This window comes from Lepisma saccharinum, chromosome 3 (assembly GCF_977018435.1).
Source record: "Lepisma saccharinum chromosome 3, izLepSacc3.1, whole genome shotgun sequence".
Lineage (NCBI taxonomy): Eukaryota > Metazoa > Arthropoda > Insecta > Zygentoma > Lepismatidae > Lepisma > Lepisma saccharinum.
In genome coordinates this window covers 98,052,546-98,071,584 of record NC_139231.1, presented here as the reverse complement: position 1 = coordinate 98,071,584, position 19,039 = coordinate 98,052,546, and the positions used below count along the sequence as shown (strand labels likewise).

At 38.5% G+C, this 19,039-nt stretch overlaps 1 protein-coding gene across 2 annotated transcripts in view; it reads left to right on the top strand.

Annotated features, from left to right (window-relative positions):
* LOC145985901 (neural cell adhesion molecule 1-like) overlaps positions 1-19,039 on the top strand; it is a 227,626-nt gene that overhangs the window by 193,931 nt on the left and 14,656 nt on the right. For both annotated transcript variants that reach the window (XM_083120040.1, XM_083120039.1), the window contains exon 9: positions 12,797-13,090. In XM_083120040.1, coding sequence (XP_082976166.1) covers positions 12,797-13,090 — 294 coding nt within the window. The remainder of the gene's footprint in view (positions 1-12,796; positions 13,091-19,039) is intronic.

The following is a 19,039-nucleotide window of genomic DNA, read 5'->3' as shown; positions in this document are numbered from 1 at the left end:
ACATATTTCTTTCTCTCACGCACACAGACATACCCGTGTTGCAACTGACGTTGACAATATTGAAGATATTTTCTGTAAACAAGAATTGTGTAAATATCAAAGAGAATTTGCATCACTAGGGGATTTTTTAATTTAATAAATCACACGGAAAATCTATCAGTATAATAATTTTGCTTGCAGATATAATTCAATTTCTTGCATTGAATTTTAAAAAATGTAGATCCGCAGTTCATTTAGCACATAAGCATATTTTACTTGTTAGTAAAGAATACCGTGTTCGACTCGGTTGTCTCCAGTTGTTCAGTGTTTTTCTTTTTAGTGAAGTTAAAATGTCTGATGGTGTGTAGAAGGAAAGGTAGTGAATGAAGATGAGTCAGATTAGAGCATTATTACATACACCGTTTTACAAGGTACTATACGATATTAAATTAAGAGTTAAACAACTTGGTGGTCCCACGCCAGATTTAAACATAAATTCTATTAAAAAAAAGTGGTAAAGGTGAGAGTCGTCGAAATTTTAATAGTCGCAATTATTTCCTAGAAACTCAGGCCGACCTCCGTGCACAGCATGATACGACGCCAGGGATCACGGGTTCGAATCCCGGCCTGTGCATGGGTGTTCTTTGAGTGTTCACTGATCCTTATCTTCGCGATTGGCTAAAAGTAGTACAAATGCGAAGTAAAATAAACCAATCTTAGGAACTCTGAATTTTTTGCTGCAATTTTTGTAAACAAACTTACATTTAAATAACTTCTCTCATTAGATTTCTATCACATATGCTAGAGAAGATTTTTTTCGATTTCTTGATCACGTTTGCACTAGCTGCCAGCCGCCACTGTATGGTCCCAAGATCAAATTCTGGCGTGGTCTTAGGAGAGTCTCCTCCATCTATTTAATTTAATCATCTTTCACCCTCATCGTCGCCTCGGCATCAAATTTGTTTTTATTTTTATTTGTATTTAGTATCTTTTCTACCACTTGGTTTAATTAAGAAGATGAATGATGAAATCGATTATGGGGTATACGATGATACATCCATCCTTTACCCAGTATTCGAACTGTGAAATCGGGTTTCGTATCGCGTTAATCTGGACACAGACGCAGGCTTCATTTTTATCTTTGTTTGGTTTTATATGGGTTAGCAACACTTGGGCAATTGTCGAATAGTTACGATCTGGTTCCCTCCGTCAGTCAAGCATTACTTCCCCGAGCGCTTGTTGACCAGATCAGTAACACCTGCGTTACATTTCATCAGCAGCACGCAACTCCATAATTCTCTCTCAGACATCACAGAAACAGCTTTATTTTCGATAGGGAGTTTCCTCGGCGTTACAGATAACAACGAGAGGTTTTGGGCTAACGATAGTGAAGTTCTGGCGATGACGCAGTCAGTCAAGCCAGCTCCGGCAACCCTTTTCCGCCAGCTGTTAGAAGACTTGCGTTGCCCTAACAGCTTTGCGACTAGATGCTGCTCCTGGACCAGACGTCTGTCATGATGAAAACCGCCGGTGGCTTGTTTTTTCTCTTCTCCTCCCCCCGTCGACCCCCGCGCTCCTGACCTCCCCGTGGACGCCCGCGGAAGCTGACGGACAAACAACAAACACGTTTGTTCCCGCACGTCACGTCGGGTTAAACCCTGCCGGTCGTAGGTAAATCATGACCACAAATACCCTTGTTATCTTCTACTCTGAACCGCAGCCGTGCAAACACACTCGCAACAAAGCCGTCACTTCAAACAAAACAATAACTGTTTGTTTATATATGACTTTCCCTCAGTGATTTATTCAGAGTCGAAATGCATTGTGATTTTTGTTTCTTTTTTTTTTTCGGTACCAAGGTCCCGTTTCATTTCAGTTCCGGATAACCTATTTTTTTTTATTTTTTGCTCGGTTGTTCGGTATCCAATTGCAAAAAAGAACCTGTGTGTTTTCGGAAACCGTGATCAAACTACAGTGAACCGAGATGTTTGGATTTTCCAAGGTACCGATAGATTTTTTATTTTCCTGGCAACGTACAGTTCCGGACATATTTAGAGAAACTCTAGTCTAATCTTTCTCACAAACTACATAAGACGTGAAGAGACGTGAGGCCACATGCTCCTTCGATGTTGACAATTCCTGTAAGGACATACGTGTTCTGCTGCCACAGTGGTTGTTGAAGAATTCACGTTCTTACGAGAGTTAATAAGGGGACACTGCGAGGAGGGACTGGTGAAACACAAATATGTAACAACGCCATAAACCTAGCCGGTAGCTATGTTCCCCTGTCCTTCTGTTGGAAGAAGTAGCGCTGGTACTATTGAGATTCAGATTTTTTTCCAGGAAAAAGAAAGTTTTACCTTGATATGATGCCTTTTTTCTATCACAGATATCTATCAAACAGCGAAATCACACCACTAAAGGATTCACCACGATTCTCTAGAAGGAATTCTAAAAATATATTTCCTTTCAAAATTTTGAATATCGCAAGCTGCTTGTCGCAGCTTTTGCTGACTCGGTCTCGTTTGATTCGTGATGGATATGTTTTTGATTCTGTATGGACTTAATAGTACTTCACATTGAATATTTCATTCTTACATCTGCTTTATTCCCTTTTAGGAATCTGGTATCATTCTCTCGGCGGTCAAAATAAAATGTACATGCCTTGAGTTTTCTACCAGGCTCGTTTTGTGGTTAATGAAATCTTGTCGCAATAGTTTCACGTTTCCTTAGACCTTACACTGTGTGGTAATAAAACTTATTAACATTTGAAGATCATCGCAAGATGCCTTTTTGTCTTTGAGAACACTGGCTTCATCAGTTGTTTTTTTCGATTGCGTGGGCAGACTTCAATGCTCTTGGCTTATGAAATTACCCCCCCCCCCTGTTTCACACACATTTTCTTTCTCTTTTACAATATGTTTCTCTATTTTCTTCCCTCTGTTTCTCCATTGCTTTTCTTTTCCTGTTCCTATTTTTCTAATTTCTTCCTTTTTTACTTTTCATTCTTTACTCCTCTGTTCCTCTTTCTTCTCTTGATTATTTATCTATTTAATTTGTCTTCTGTTTCTCTATCATTCAATTCTCCTCCTTCCTATATATTTTTCTTTACGTCTTTCATTATAACTCTCTAGCCTTTCTCTATGCCTTTGTGTTTCTATTTCTCGGCCATCCTCTGAGTATCTTTCCCTCGTTCCTTCTCCCTCTTTCTATTCTTTCTTTTTCCGTTACTTTCCTCCTATGTTCCTTTTATTCTCTTTTGTGGTTATTTCTCTTCTCCTCGTTCTATCTCCCCTTCTCTATTCCTCGTTCTTTCTCTCCTTCTCTATTCGTCGTTCTTTCTTTCCTCTATTCGTCGTTCCTTCTCTATTCCTCATTCTTTATCTCATACTCTATTCCTCGTTCTTTATCTCCTCTATTCGTCGTTCTATCTCTCCTCTATTCGTCGTTTTCTATCTTTATCTATTCCTCGTTCTCTCTCCCCTTCTTTATTTCTCGTTCTTTCCCTCCTTATCTATTTCTTGTTTTTCTCTCTTTCTCGATTCGTCGTTCTCTCTCATTCTCTTTTCCTCGTCCCTTCTCTCCTTCTCTATTCCTCGTTCTTTCTCTTCTTGTTTATTCCTCGTTATTTCTCTAGTAGTAGTATTGGCTATAATATAAACCCTAGAAAGTATGAACCCCCTCAGGCAGATTTGGCTACACTTAAAACTAGCTCAACATGCCGATATGAGCTTTTTGCTCAAGTGTGGAACCCTGTCTAATCCAAGATTTTTGTAAAAATGCCCTCGGGAATTTCCCGTGAAAGTATGACCCCCCTCAGATTGATTTGCCTACACTTACAAAAGCTACATCTGTGAGATTGTTGTCCATAAATTTGTTAAAAATATGCCCCTCTTGATATTGTTTTGGATACACTTAAAACTAAGCCAAAAAGCCACCCACACACACACACAACCACACCCACACACACACACACACACCCACACATATTTACTTCCGGTCCACTTCCGGTTTAAGTTCAATTGGGCACCAGGCTCAACTTGCATATCTAGTACTAAAACAATGTAATATGCAGAAATCTTCTAGAATTGCTCTGTGACTCTCTCATTTCTTACATCATAAACATATGATTTTTCACCTATAAGAATAACACTACATATAGTGTCATCAGGGAGTGTATCGTGGAATTCACAGATAATTTTAATGTTTGTCCTGTCATTAACCACAACTTGTTTCCTTTTTGAAGTGTTGATGACAAACATGGGTCTCTGTGCTTTGAATTCATCTGGTGTGTAATACATGTCAGTATTGCCAGTAGTGACCCTTTTGTATGCTGTAAATGCTTCATATAATTTGAGGAAATCATCCTTGGACATGTCTAAATTATAATTTTCTCTAGGAAATACCTCATTTCTGCCATTTTTAAGATATATGTTTTTGATGTTGCAGTTATCAAATTTACTTGAATTTTTTTCCTAATTATTGTGTCTTCCAGTCTGAAACAGTACCACCACAAATTCTGGCATGTCATATTGTATACTGGAGAATGAGTTTGTAGCATCAAATTCATAATAGGTACCAGTGGCAGGTTTCTGTACACATTGATATGTATAAAATTGTAAAGGCACCTGTGGATTTTTTAGGATATCAGCTTTGTATTTAAGAGCATAACTGGCTTCATATTCAACAACCGGGATTCTTAGCTCCATAGTCTGAATAAGGCACTTGCCCTCATCAGGTAGGGTATTAGGCAGAGCTTCCCCTGTAGAGTTTAATGTACTGTACCTCATCAAAGCATTATTATCATTGGCAGCTCTTCTAAATGTGATTCTTAAACCACCCTTCCACATAATATCTTTGTAATCTGAGAAGAATCCTGGCAACAGGCGCATGGGGAACAGCACTGTGTGACTCTTAGATATTATTTTATCACCAGCCTCAAATCCACCTATTTTGTAGTAAGAAGCCTCGGTTTTGGATAATTTTAGTGTGGCCAAAGCTGTAGAGGTAATGCCAGGGTAATCCACTCTGTTTATAACAACACCATGTTTTCTGATCTCAATTTCAGAGAACAGATGTGGCACAAAATTGTCCACCAATCTTATATTTGAATTTGCCGGATAATCTGTACCATCGAGCTTTACAACATCAAATTTGATGTATAGAACTGCTCTGTGAGGGTGTATAAAGCCATCCCCTACATCAAGATCAACCTCAATCTCTGTGTTGGGTTGATTTAAATTTGCAAAGGTCCTCCTGTTTGGGGGGAATGATTGTAGCTCACAACTCTCAATATTTTCCATTTTTTTTGTATGTACTTTTATTTAAATATTAATCTCTATGATTGCAGTTGTTGTGGCTCCAGCAAAATCAACTATTTCTTCTTTTTCATTAGTGACCATCAACTCAATGTAATCTATTCTGTTATGGCACACAGGAAAATATAATGTTGGTGATGGAGTGTAGATGATGGGCTCCATAAATTCAGAGTTAGGTTTGAATGTTGCAATGATGCCAGTTTGTTTGTGAGTGCCTATGCCATTTGATTTGGTGATCATACCCTCGGCTACATTACAGTGAATATTCAGAGTCTCTATGGCTAAGAATTTAGGTATATTAATAGCAGTGTGTTTAATGGCTGTTTCAAGTTTTGTGTTGTTCTCAAAGCCTAACAGCTCTCCTATAGTACCCAGATCCACTGTCTCTGTAGCAGATACAATCTCTACTCTGTGAGTGAATTTTGAGTTAATACTATACCTCTGGGTAACTGAGCATTTAAAGTAGATAGATTATATTGCCCTGGAGTGATGACAACGTTTTGATCACCAACTGCAATTGTGTTGTTGTGGTGTGTAATATTAGGGATCAAGTACATGCCATAAAATGCTCTGAGAGCTATTGTTTTGGGATACACTATATCATCATGTAATCTAAGTTTCAATATTGAATTTTGGCTGGTGAGATGGAATACCCCCATGATGTTTTAAATACCACAGGGCTTTTTGAAAATTTTCAATTGATGGTTTATTTATTTGAGACATATATCTAAGAACAGATAAACACAGATGTCCACAATTAACATCTTTGAAATTTTGAACACTGGCATTGTTGTAATATAGATTAGTTGATTTTAGATATTTTACTAAATTTTCAGGTGAAACATCTCCAAATGAATCAAACACAAATGCCTCATTTTTTAAATATTTAAGATAACATATCCAGTGAGTGCCCTGATTTTTGTACTTATCCAAATTAACTATGCCACACTCTTTGTTGAGTGGTTGTTCTGGTAAAGAATCAGACATGTACACACCTCTAAAATTTTTGATGCCCAGTGGCTTGATTAAAGCTTCAATATCTTTGTTTGTAAGCGGCTCTTGTTTTTTTTAAACTTATTCATGACTCTCTTAACACCTTTGCTTGTTTCTCCATGGCCAGATTATGGCGCTTCATTTCATCTAATTCTGCCTTATTCTTCTTGGCATCTATTACTGTTTTTGCTATGGCAGATGATCCCCCAGCCAAGCTCCCAACAGCACCCAATGCTGCTAAGATGGCCGGGATAGTAAATATGAAGCCTCCCACATGTGATTTTTTTCTAGATTGCTGTAATTTTTTTAATTGGGGGGTACTAAGTAATAATTTCATACCATGGCCCTTGGCAAGACAAGAGCTTTTTTTCTTGCGCTGCTTTTTGGTTAAAAGACTATCAATAGTTTTAAGAGATTTAAGGTCTGCATAAGGTATCTGATACATAACACCCTTGGCCTTCATCCTAGGTTTATTATATACATATTCACAACCCCCACCCCAGTTTTTGTTTGGTGCTCATAGCTATGGTGGTCCCCAATGCTGCTATTCTTTCACTTAAAGAAGCATCTTTACTTACAAATCTACCAAATGCAGCCTCTTCTAATTTCTTGTCTGCAACATGTCTCTTGTCAAGATCAGAATGTGTGTTGTATGCTATGTCATGGTCTCTACAAGCAGCATCTAGGGGATTAACACCAGGGTCCCCTCTGTTTAATCTATGGTCTAGTTTTGTGCCTGGACCACAATACTGATAGCCTGGAATGTGTAGTTCAAATGGCAGCTTGTTTATGATGTCATAAACCAACCCCCGACCCTCAGAGATATTCCAAAATTTAGGTGGTAGAGTATTAATAATTTTTATAAGATATCCAATGCCCTTAGTGTCATTCACTATTAAATTAGACAATTTAGTGCTTATCATGTCCATAATTCCAACCTTTTCATTGTAAAAATTGTGGTTGCCAGCATTTTCCTCCCCAGCTATCACCAGCAACCTATCTACAAGTTTCCTGATATCATCAACCCACACAAATTCTTTAGGCAGGGTGTTGTATTGTTTGATTCCACTACCTGTCTTGATTTGTGACCATATGGGCTTGATTAAGTTGTTGTATTTTGCTCCACTGCTAGACTTAACTCTTTTTTGTGTGGGATCATTGTTCTGGTATAGAGCATCTGATTTTATTAATATTTCTTTATAGTGCTCATAATCTTGATCTGTATAGCTGCCAGGCCTTTTCCTAGTCATCAGTTCCCACAACCCAGGTCTGCCGGGATATTTAACATAACCACAATACTAACTGATATGTAATGCAAAAGCTCTTGCATCATAATTTGTTGCACAACATAATGCAAAAGCTCTTGCATCATAATTTGTTGCACAACATGATGCAAAAGCTCTTGCATCATAATTTGTTGCATAATATTGGATAATAATTTGTTGCACAACATGATGCAATAGAAATAAACCAGAAGTAAATATGTGTGTGTGTGTGTGTGTGAGGTGTGTGTGTGTGTGTGTGTGTGTGGGTGTGTATGTGGGTGGGTGTGGGTGGGTGTGGGTGGCTTTTTGGCTTAGTTTTAAGTGTATCCAAAACAATATCAAGAGGGGCATATTTTTGACAAGCTTATGGACAACAATCTCACAGATGTAGCTTTTGTAAGTGTAGGCAAATCAATCTGAGGGGGGTCATACTTTCACGGGAAATTCCCGAGGGCATTTTTACAAAAATCTTGGATTAGACAGGGTTCCACACTTGAGCAAAAAGCTCATATCGGCATGTTGAGCTAGTTTTAAGTGTAGCCAAATCTGCCTGAGGGGGATTCATACTTTCTCGGGTTTATATTATAGCCAATACTACTACTTTCTCTCCTTCCGTATTCCTCGTTCATTCTATTCTTCTCTATTCCTCGTTATTTTCCTCATTCTCTATTCCTTGTTCTTACTCTCCTTCTCTATTCCTTGGTCCTTTTCTTCTCTATTCCTCGTTCTTCCTTTTTTCTTCTCTCACTCTGTTTTCATAATTTCACATATTTCTCTTTCTTGTTTGGGGTGTAAGGGGTAATCTTTGCAGAAGGCACCAAAAGTCAACCTCAGTTTCAGGTAGGAATACCCGGAAACTGCAATTTTGCAGGCCAACGAGGCTCTGGCGTCTGGACCTACAGTCAGTATAAAACCCTGCAGAACTGTGTGTTGCCCTGTGTTTTGTTCTTACATGCGCTGCGAGCGCCCCTTTACAGCCTTAGCTTTTAACTAGGTAAGGACATTTTAGACAAATTCTGATTTTAGTTTTGGTAATAGGCTGGTCACCATATAATGCGACGGATGCAAATAGCCAGAGTGCATACGTACCTAAAATGATTCTTTCAATCTTTTCAATTGTGCCAGATTTGCGTGGTGGACATAAGTCGCCTACATGCTGATGTGCTCATACTATAAAAATAAATTCAATAAAGTCAATATTTTCTGGTCTGTTCTTACATTTCTTTTTTTTCATCTGTTTCTATATTTCCCTATAACTTTTTCTCTGTGTAGTTTCTCTCCGCCCTCTCACTCGCTTCTCCTATCTTACTCCCTCTCTTCCTTTGTCTGTGTGTGTTGTGTGTGTGAAGCTTGCTTTTTCAGAGTTAAATCTGATCATTTATTATATCTGGGTTGGCAGAGCGGTGGCAGGGTTGGCAGAGCGGTGGGCTCAGACAAATTCACCGTGGGCCCACTCCTGCCCGCCCGATGACGATGCCCCTGCTTCCGAACTACATACCCAATTAGAAAAGTTGTACCGCGCGTGTTATTTGTCCTCACCCAAATTCTACCAGGAAAAACATTGTTTCAAAACGAACCAAACGTAGTGATATCCACATTCACCCCGGCTCGCGTATTGAATCCAGAGGCTCTTCGATACCATTGTTTCAATTCAACAATATCGGTGTCCATGCGAGATCCCCTGCCGCGATGGTATTAGGCCCTTTCAACAATGCAGCGTAAACCTTTCGTACCGGGCTCACAAACAAACAAACAAACAAAAAAAAAGGTATTAAATGAATAAGCGCCTGGCATCAATTTATACAGCATATGCTCGGGTGTGAGGGAGATGCGAGCTATTGATCAGGAAGGCATTATTGTTGTAGAGATTAAAAAGGATCATGCTCAGAAAAGGACCAACGGACGGTAATGCGCTATAGAGCAAACCTGTCCTGGCGTTCAAGCATCTCTCTCTCTGTAAATGATTAATCCAAGGCTCTCCAAATGTATAGCTGGGCGTCGAACATCTCTCGTCCAGTATCCAAATTGGTGAGCAGAGTACTTAAAATGGATTACACCCTCACACGCACTGATGGATATTACGCCGCTGTTTTTGGATCGGCATCTGATACGGTCCGGATAAAATGTGTAGAGGGGAGAGGGCGCCAGCGTTTGCAGTACGATTTGAAGAGAGGCGGGAAGTAGGAGAGTTGTATTTGGCGGTTCCTGAAATGAGATTTTTTCCCCCCCGGAGTGGATGAGGTTGTCGGAGGGGAAGGGGGACGGGGAGTGGATTGCTGTCCACACAAGTGGAGAAGGATGTTCGAACAGGTGTTTTACAAAGGCTCCCGGCGTGAAATGCATGTTTTAGCCCTCGTGCATCGGTGTTAATTGTTGAAAATGGAGTGTGTGTATTGCGGTGACATATCCAACGCGGCGATAACATCCTGGATATAACCAACTTCTGATTGGTCTCTACCTTTATCTCTCTCTCTCTCTCTCTCTCTCTCTCTCTCTCTCCCTCTCTCCTCGCCCACTTTCAATCATTCCACTTCCATTCATCATTTTATCTGCCTATCTTTTTTCTATTTCACATTCTTTCTCTCCATCTATTTTCTACCTTTCACGAAACGCTTTGAATCGCTTCAAAGAGAAGCCCTGACACGTTGCAGTGTTTATCCAGCATTTAATAAGATTGATGTTAAAGGACTTCAAACTTTATTTTACTGTCTTTGAAATCTAAGAGAATTTTCAATTAATAGTTGACCCTAGTCCCAACACATTACAATAATTGAATAATACATTGTATCCATAATATACTTGTTTAGTTTGCAATTCAATTTGGTTGGGGTTTCTGAAATATTTAAAGTGTTAACCTTTTATTTCCATCGGCTTGAAAAATCCATAATGTGATGTTTCAACGTGGCAAATGTAAGTAGCCAACTAAAACTTAAATCCGTGACGCAACGACCCTTTTGGACCAACGCCTACCAAGTGGATTTTCATTGGATGATGCGAGATAATAACCTGGTATCTCTATTGGTCTACAATTGCCTTGACAATTGTCCAAACATTTCTATACTTTATATTTCTTTTGGCAAACAAGCCGTGCAGTGGTACAAATCAAGACAATAAACAGTGGAAGAGCGCGACCAAGGGAGCTTGCTTCCTTGCTTCTCGTGTCATCCCTTCTTTCAACGATACAGTACTGCTGCTCGCTCTGAAGTCCACGCGTGAGACAAGATTGCCCATCTTCAAATATGATGGTTGACAAGAACTGATATACATGGAATACAATCTTGTAAATGCATAACCCCGATTTGCGTCCTATAATAACTTCGTAAAGAAGTTCAAGATGCATGAATTGTAATCGCTATACAGCAATATTTCTTCGAAAAAAATGAATAGTAAGAAAAATATATATGAGTAAAAGAGAACTAGAATGAAGACCAGAAATAGAAGAGATATGGTTGATGCAAGATCAATAGTTTCGTGTCATTCTGAATAAATATTGGATATTTTCAATCTAAAGGAGCATAAATATAATTTTCCAAGCATAAACTTGGAGGGTTAAATGTATTTCATATACGTTGATGGCATGGATGAACATATCGGTGATTAATACCCCCGCCTTATCCCAATGAAATCTGGTCTTGTAATAAAGTGGTCCAGTGTTCAATGTCTGATGGAGGCGCATAGTTATTTTGATCCCACCTTAAACTGTAAATCCATTCCCAATTAGACTTTCTGCGCATAAAGTTGACTTTAAAAATAAGTAATATATCTCGATGAAAACGAATGCTCTCGTGTATAAGAGAAAACCCCGATACAAATTTGGAGACTTCTTTTTAACGGAGTTAGTGCTACTGCCTGTTGCAAGTGGCAGGCCTCAGAACTTATTGCGCACCCTGTAGATTAGACGCATGAAGAAGTAACCAGGGCATCGTACCACTTGAGAATTCGCCCCTCGTGGATTCCTTTGCGGAGACGACCAAATCAAGATTGATGTCCGGTTGTTGGTCCGAAGTGGAAGGCCTCCGTGCGTGTGCCATTTCGCATTTGTCACCGCGACGTCAGGGCCAGGCTTTCGGCTGTCTTGATGCAGCTGTGGGCGTACAACGGAAAGACGATACGGGGGGGACACGACACGGGGAGTCCCTTTCGTAAGAAACCGAAGATTGAATAGAAAGGACGGTTCCTGGCGTCGCTTTCGAGGTTTAAGGGAGTGGACACGAAAGGTACAACAGTGCAGGTAAAAAAAGGAGTCAACGGGATTCAAATTGAGATCGTAAATAAGCATGAAAAATACAACGAAGAACGAGAATAATTGAGAAGGGTGAATTCAGGGGAAGGACATGAACGCGAGCAGGAATGGGGCCGAAAGGTGTGAAGAGTATGACAGCGTGCACTAACGGGCGAAGGTTATTGCTGCATGTACTAACCTTCGAAGGGTATGGCTGCATGCACTAACCTTCGAATTGTATGGCTGCATTCACTAAAGGTCGAAGGGTTGCCGCATGCACTAACCTTAAAGGGGTTGCCGCATGCACTAACCTTAAAAGGGTATGGCTGCATGCACTAATCTTAAAAGGGTATGGCTGCATTCACTAACCTTATAAGGGTATGGCTGCATGCACTAATCTTAAAAGGCTATGGCTGCATGCACTAACCTCCGAAGGATATGTCGTATCCACTAACGGGACGAAACTAATGGTCTCATGCACTAACGGGACCAAAGGTATGGTCTCACGCACTAGTGGGGAGAAGGGTAGGGTTAGATCCACGAGTGGGGAGTCGGAATATATTAACAGCGAAAATGTTAAAAAGCAAAATTATACGACCTTGAATTTGTAAAGTAAAAACACATCACATTAAGTCCTGGTAGATAGCTTTATCAACAGTAAAGATAACTGCTTTTACTTAACATACCACAACGTCAATGTTGCCAAATACATACCTTATATTCAACTTGCTGAGATAAATATTATCGAACGTTCTACATTTGCGAAACATACACGTCTTAGGTTAATGACACCTAGATGATACATATTAAATTTTTAATAATGTGATAAAAAAATAAACATTTAATTTATACTTACCAATAATTTGAGTGCGAAAATCGCTTTCTGAAATTGTAACTTTACTTGTACTTGGACACAAGTTGAGAACATAGTCTAAGACTGAGTACATCTCACAACAAATAGTGAAAATGTAATTGTTATAAAGACACTGAAATTACTTCCCACTTTTCTGCCATTGCAGTTTCTCCAGTGTGCAAAATCGACGAGGTGATCGTCATCGGAGCGTCCTTGGAGGAGCAGATCTTCGTGAAATGTGAAGTCATGGCTGATCCCACGGACGTCAGCTTCCGGTGGAAGTTCAACAACTCGGGGGAGAACACGGACGTCTCCCCCGCCAGATACGTCAGCAACGCCACCACGAGCATCCTGACGTACACCCCAGAAACAGACCACGACTACGGAACCCTCTCCTGCTGGGGTGCCAACGTCATTGGTCAGCAGAAAACGCCGTGCGTCTTTCAGGTAGTCCCTGCAGGTAAACTTGGTTATGAGTTAGGCATTTTCTTCGTCATATCCTCACCAATACTGTGTTCTAATTGCAGAAACCTTTTCTACAATGAGTGTCGTGGTATGTAGTGGTAGTGATTGAACTGTATGTATGTTTGTCTAGTCCTATTTATAGTTAAAATTTGATTGTTTTCTTGTAAGCAGTGACAGGTATTCATGGAATAGGAAATATCTCTGTGTCCGAGCCCATATAATTGTCACGATCTCGTTATCGAAGATTCCAGGTTCGAGACCTGCTCTGGACATATCTTTGTGTCCCTTCATCGATTTCTATGAATCATTGTCAATGTCGCAAGTAACAAAATGTGGCAGAAAATTTACTCAAAACATCAAAAACACAATTACAAATATCGATAGTAAGAAAGTTTACAAGTGTTTCTTTTAATATTTTCATGTCGCTGAACGGGTAAGTTAAATAAGAAGATTTAATAAGTTACAACTGTCGTACATAGCGGTTTTAAGTGACTGAATAAAGCGATGTACTCATATTCTGGAGATTGGGAAGGTACTTAAAACGAAGGACACAAACGCTTCCTTTCATTTTATTTCTCATCGTTATGGTAAGTCTAGAACAAAATTAATTGAAACGTTGACAATGAGGTGTTCTTGTCTAGAGTAGACTTTGTGTTGGGCCAGAGGACTCTTTGTGGTACTGCATCTGTAGGATGACAGATATCCCTTGGCTTTGTAACTCTTGCAGTAGTATAATTTGTGCAATATATTTCCCCTATTTAATTGTGAAGCTCTTAGCCTTTTCAAGGTGAGGGAGACCACCATAACTAGCAGAAACGAAAAAACGAGCCTATGTAACTGAGACTATCTTTGAGGCCCGAGCATGGATGCTTATAAATGTCCCTTCACCAATTTCATCTGATCATTCAACCCTAACGTCACGATTTGCCAGATTTGCCAAAGAAACTACACTAAATAAGAAAATAAAGAACATTCTGTTCAGGCACGTATCTAGAAATATGTTTCTGGGGGGCCCGAACAAAATGTCTCAGGAATAATAAAAATAATATTTATTATTATTATGTTTAAATTAAAATAATTACATTAAATTAAATTAATACTAATTACAATATACAAATTAATATTATATTATTATTACACGAATAGGTAAAACAACTGTATACGAATAGAGCTATAACAGCGCATATTCATTACGTAGCTTACCTGTAGTTAAGATCGGAATAGTAACCCTATAGCGCTACAGCCCAATATTGGGCCCTGGCTTACCTACCGACTGCTGGCCTCCCTCCCACGCGGGCCACCAGGGGGGCGTGGAGATCTGCAGCCAGACTAGGGGGACGGCTGGTCGGCCCGACCAACCCCCAGCCGTTGTAGGACTTCGCGACCGGAATCGGAATAGTTTACATAAAAACAAGTGCCCTGGCAATGAAATTAGTGTCAAATAGATGAATAATTGAATATTTATCGAATAAGAAAAATGATGTTACATGTAGTTGGAGAAAAGTAAGTCTCTGATTAATATTTTATGCATATTATTTTGAGTACTAGTGTACATAAATCTTCTTTGTAATGTCATTCAAAGCCCCCTAAATATGTCCTTCAAAGCCTTATTATCCCCTTCCAATAAGTTCAGAGGATATTATACAACCAATGCTAAACGAGTATATTTACATTATTTAATTTTCGTACTTAATAAGTCTTTCGGATGGGGGGGGGGGGTCCGGACACCCTAAATACGTCCTTCGAGTCCTTCGAAGCCAAATGATCCCAATATAATACTCGTCTTCAAATAAGTTCAGATGAAGTTATACAACAAAGGCTATACGAATATATTTTTCATTATTTAATTTCAGTACTTCATAAGTTTTTCGGGGGGGGGGGTCCGGACCCCATGAACCCCCCCTAAATACGTCCTTGATTCTGTTGTAGACGTTCCAAAGTCGTAAAACATGCGGTTCATGGTATTAGCGTGTGGATGTCGAATCATGCAGACACAGTAGAAACGTTACAAGAATTGTTGTCGCACGGACAACTAAAACAGTTTCAATTTTACCAGGACTGCGGATTGGTCGAGTAATAAATCTATTAATTCCTCATGTCAGTAATTGATTAGTATTGACTTTGTGAGTTGCGAGTAAAAGCCCACAAGAGTGAGACCGTATTGCTCTACATTGTCTTGATCTTAGTCAGTGGTCTGAAGATCACCTTTACTATTTTCCTGGAAATTCCTTAGGACTCTTGGTCACCTAGTGGTAACGCTGCCGACTTGTATTTAAGGACTTCAGAGTTTGAATCCAGTTATAGGCACGAAACAGTGGTTAGAACCCGTGTTAAATACAGAACCGGTATCATATCTGGGAAGTCAGGGCAACATGCAGGAGAGGAGGCTGGATGGACGTTAGAGTCATTTGAAATACGGAACCACCAATCTCACACACTGGAAATCGAATCTGGGTTACTGATACAGCAGTCACACTTCTTACTGCTGCCTGTGATGGGCAGGCGCTCAAAACAGAATGAGGGTCAAACATATGCGTTCCTAAGTACTAAAACTCATCTCTGCAATAAACTGTACATAATACATATTTTTCGTCTTTTAACGTTCCATGCCTGGAAGTATCTGCAACATTAAAGTTTCATACGGCTCGCGGATGAAAAGCTCAGAAATAATGCACGAGAAGCGTTTTGTTAGACGTCGATAGAAACCATTTCTGTCCCTTTTATGAAATTTTCGTTGATAGAGAAATCCTCTAAATTGCTAATTGAAAAGCAGACAGGCCAATAGAAGTTGATATATTACTTTCTTTCCCCCATCCTATTGGTCAAGCCGCTCGTAAAACTTTTTGTTGGACTGAAACAAGCTGTATATCCTCCCCAATGAATTTTCAGTTTTTATCGTCACTCTTTCTCTTTTATTTCAGCCATGGGATGTTCTCTATTAAACCTATTAAGGACCATCTCCACTGGGATCTTTTCGGTAGAATGATCCGTTCTCGGTCAATGTTGCCAACGGATTACTGAAAAAGTCTCTAGAATGTTCACCGTCACGTTTTCTGAATCAATGGTTCAGGAATCCATCTGAAAGTTTCTCTTAGATGCCGACAGTAAATTTTGTTAATGATGATGCAATATGTTTACTTCTCTGTTACATTTTATGTCACTAGTTTTTCTATAATATCAAAAAAATAGTTTTTTCCCAATACAATAATGAATGATGACGTAACAGCCCTTCCTACAGGTCGTGGGTTGCCGATTGACATTTTTTATTTAGTGAGTCACGGTCAGCGCATCTGGCCCCATCACTGCTGTTATTTGGCTTTCTTGATAAGATTACCTTACTTATTCTACCCAGAGAGGTCTTCATGCTGTGCCAGTACGAAAATCTTACTAGTTAAAACAGGTATCGAACTCTGGAACTTTCACATCTAAAGCTAGAATGTTAACCTATTCGACTCTGATGGGAACTTTCTCATCTAAAGCTAGAATGTTAACCTATTCGACTCTGATGGGAACTTTCACATCTAAAGCTAGAATGTTAACCTATTCGACTCTGATGATAAATTGTATCAAACTTGACACTTCGTTTAAACATTCATTCAACATAAGAAATAATGGCAATTAAATTTCACGACCAAACATTTGGACAGTGTGTCCAGGAAAGCGTGTTTTTTTTTACCCCACATTCCAACATTGTGTCTCAGTAAACTTATATTGAAATTTAGGTCATCTCTCACTTGAACGCCATTTTCCATGTAACATTTTCGAGATGCTTCTTCCTATAAGGGTTCACAGACTATTGTCAACTAGCGCTATGGGTGTTTGTGTGATGACGTATAATATATTTTTTAATAATTTGTTCTCACTTTTTAAAATATTATCCTTTTGAAAATGCCAGGGACTCATTTTAGACGCCCTTTTGAAAACCAAAGAAATGATTTGTATAAACGTTTGGAATTAAAACCCACGAAACTAGTAATTACTCGACTCTTTTTATCATTTGAAACTGTTGCCTTAACTCCTGCCAGGATACCACGTAAATTGAGATATTAAATGCTATTTTCATACTCAAACAGGGAATCAAACTCGTGACCCTTTAAACGTCTATATTTATAAAATGAGCAGAAACATAAGTTTTAACAATTGATGTATCAATTGAAATCTACCGTACTTTGCACTTAGAATGACGCTCCATAACATTACAAGTATGGACTTGAATTTAGTGTATAATTCCAACAATTGGATACAGTTTCAACTGTAAAGTCGGCAGTAAAATGCAGTTTATGTTCAAAGAGAAACACATGTAATAAAGAAAACAATTTTCTTTTTTCATTCCACATCATTTCTTTTTCCGATAGCTATCGAGTCGCAGGATTGCAAGACATCTACTTTATTTGTTATATCGCACTTCTCCAGTCTCTATACCTCCTACAGCAAAGTCCCCCCTTGATGGGCTTCTATCTTCTCGTACCCACTAATAGGATTACACATATTGCTTTTAATTCTTTATCGTGTGTCCTTCATAGGATCATTGAGTCGTTCGGATCTTGTTTTTCGTTAAGGCTTTGTGTATATATATTGTCTATGGCTTCTGACTGCTTCTAAGAACTACGTGGGTGAACAGAATGAAAAACAATTCGTTTCTGCTTTTTTCTCCTAATTTTTTTTCACATAAGGACCTCCATATTTCTAAGTTGGGCGGAGTGTGCAAAAATGTTACACCAAGTTTATTTTAAAGTTCATTTTATGCAGTCTTAACAGCCGCTGGGCAGGAGTTCAAAATTAGACAAGTAAATGTTCAAGTAACGGAAACTGAATGCGGACATCGTTATTAGAATCCAAAAACATGATTTTGTTTGAAAGTTATATACCAAATACTGTTATTTAGTGAATTACAAGTCTTAGTGAACTCTCATAGTTCAGTTCGACTTTCTTAATCGCAAGTATATAAATTAGACGTGTTAGTAACTTAAACCCAAGGAAAACGACGCTGTTACATTTTCAATCAGCCGATTACAATGAATCAAAATCTGCAATTATTTCTTAAAAATGAAAAAAGGAACTTTGCACATTTAGCTTTCTTCTCTTTATCTTTTGCTATTCTCAAAATATATCAACACATATCTTTTCAAATATGAAATTAGGAATGGTCATTGATAGTTTAAAATATTGTGGAATATATTGTTCAAATCCAATTTTGGTTTACTTTTCTCTTATACATATCTTGTTATTATTAAATTTCAGTAGCCCAGTAAATTGTATATCTAGAATTTGTCTGCAATATATTTATAATTTTCACTAATATATATTCAAATTTCTTTTTCATTTTTGGTGCAAAATTTTGTAAGGCAATTAATTGACATGAAATGCACATCGTAGGATAAAATTGTATTGATATGTATTTATTTATACACACATACATATATAACACAAAAACAAGTGTATTTATTGCATACTATGACCTTGGAATAGAAAATGTTAAAATTGCTGAAACTATTACAAGAAATATTGTATCCAAATTCCAATTCTCACCAATATCTACGAAGTTGAATCCTCTATTTATTATATCAGATTGCTGACACCATGACCTGTTTTATTAAACAGTAACTGTTCCAGCATCTGAATGTATTTAAGCAACCGATAGAGTTCCTTAAAATTATGAAGGAGATGATTTTTTAAACTGATTTTATAATTGTTTTCCTGGCTGGTGCTGCTTCTATGCTCGTATAAATATATTGCATGGAGCATTGTGAATTTTGATATCATTTAGATAATAAAACGGCATGCTTTTTTATTTTTGTCTAAAGTTTTTGTTCTTAGTATTTGAAGGAATGCTAGTTCTTTCAACGTGCGTGTGGCCTAAATTCATGTGTAACGCAAATGCATTACAATATCATATTTCAGAATTTTATCTTACGTTACCACAGATTGATTTACGAATTATACT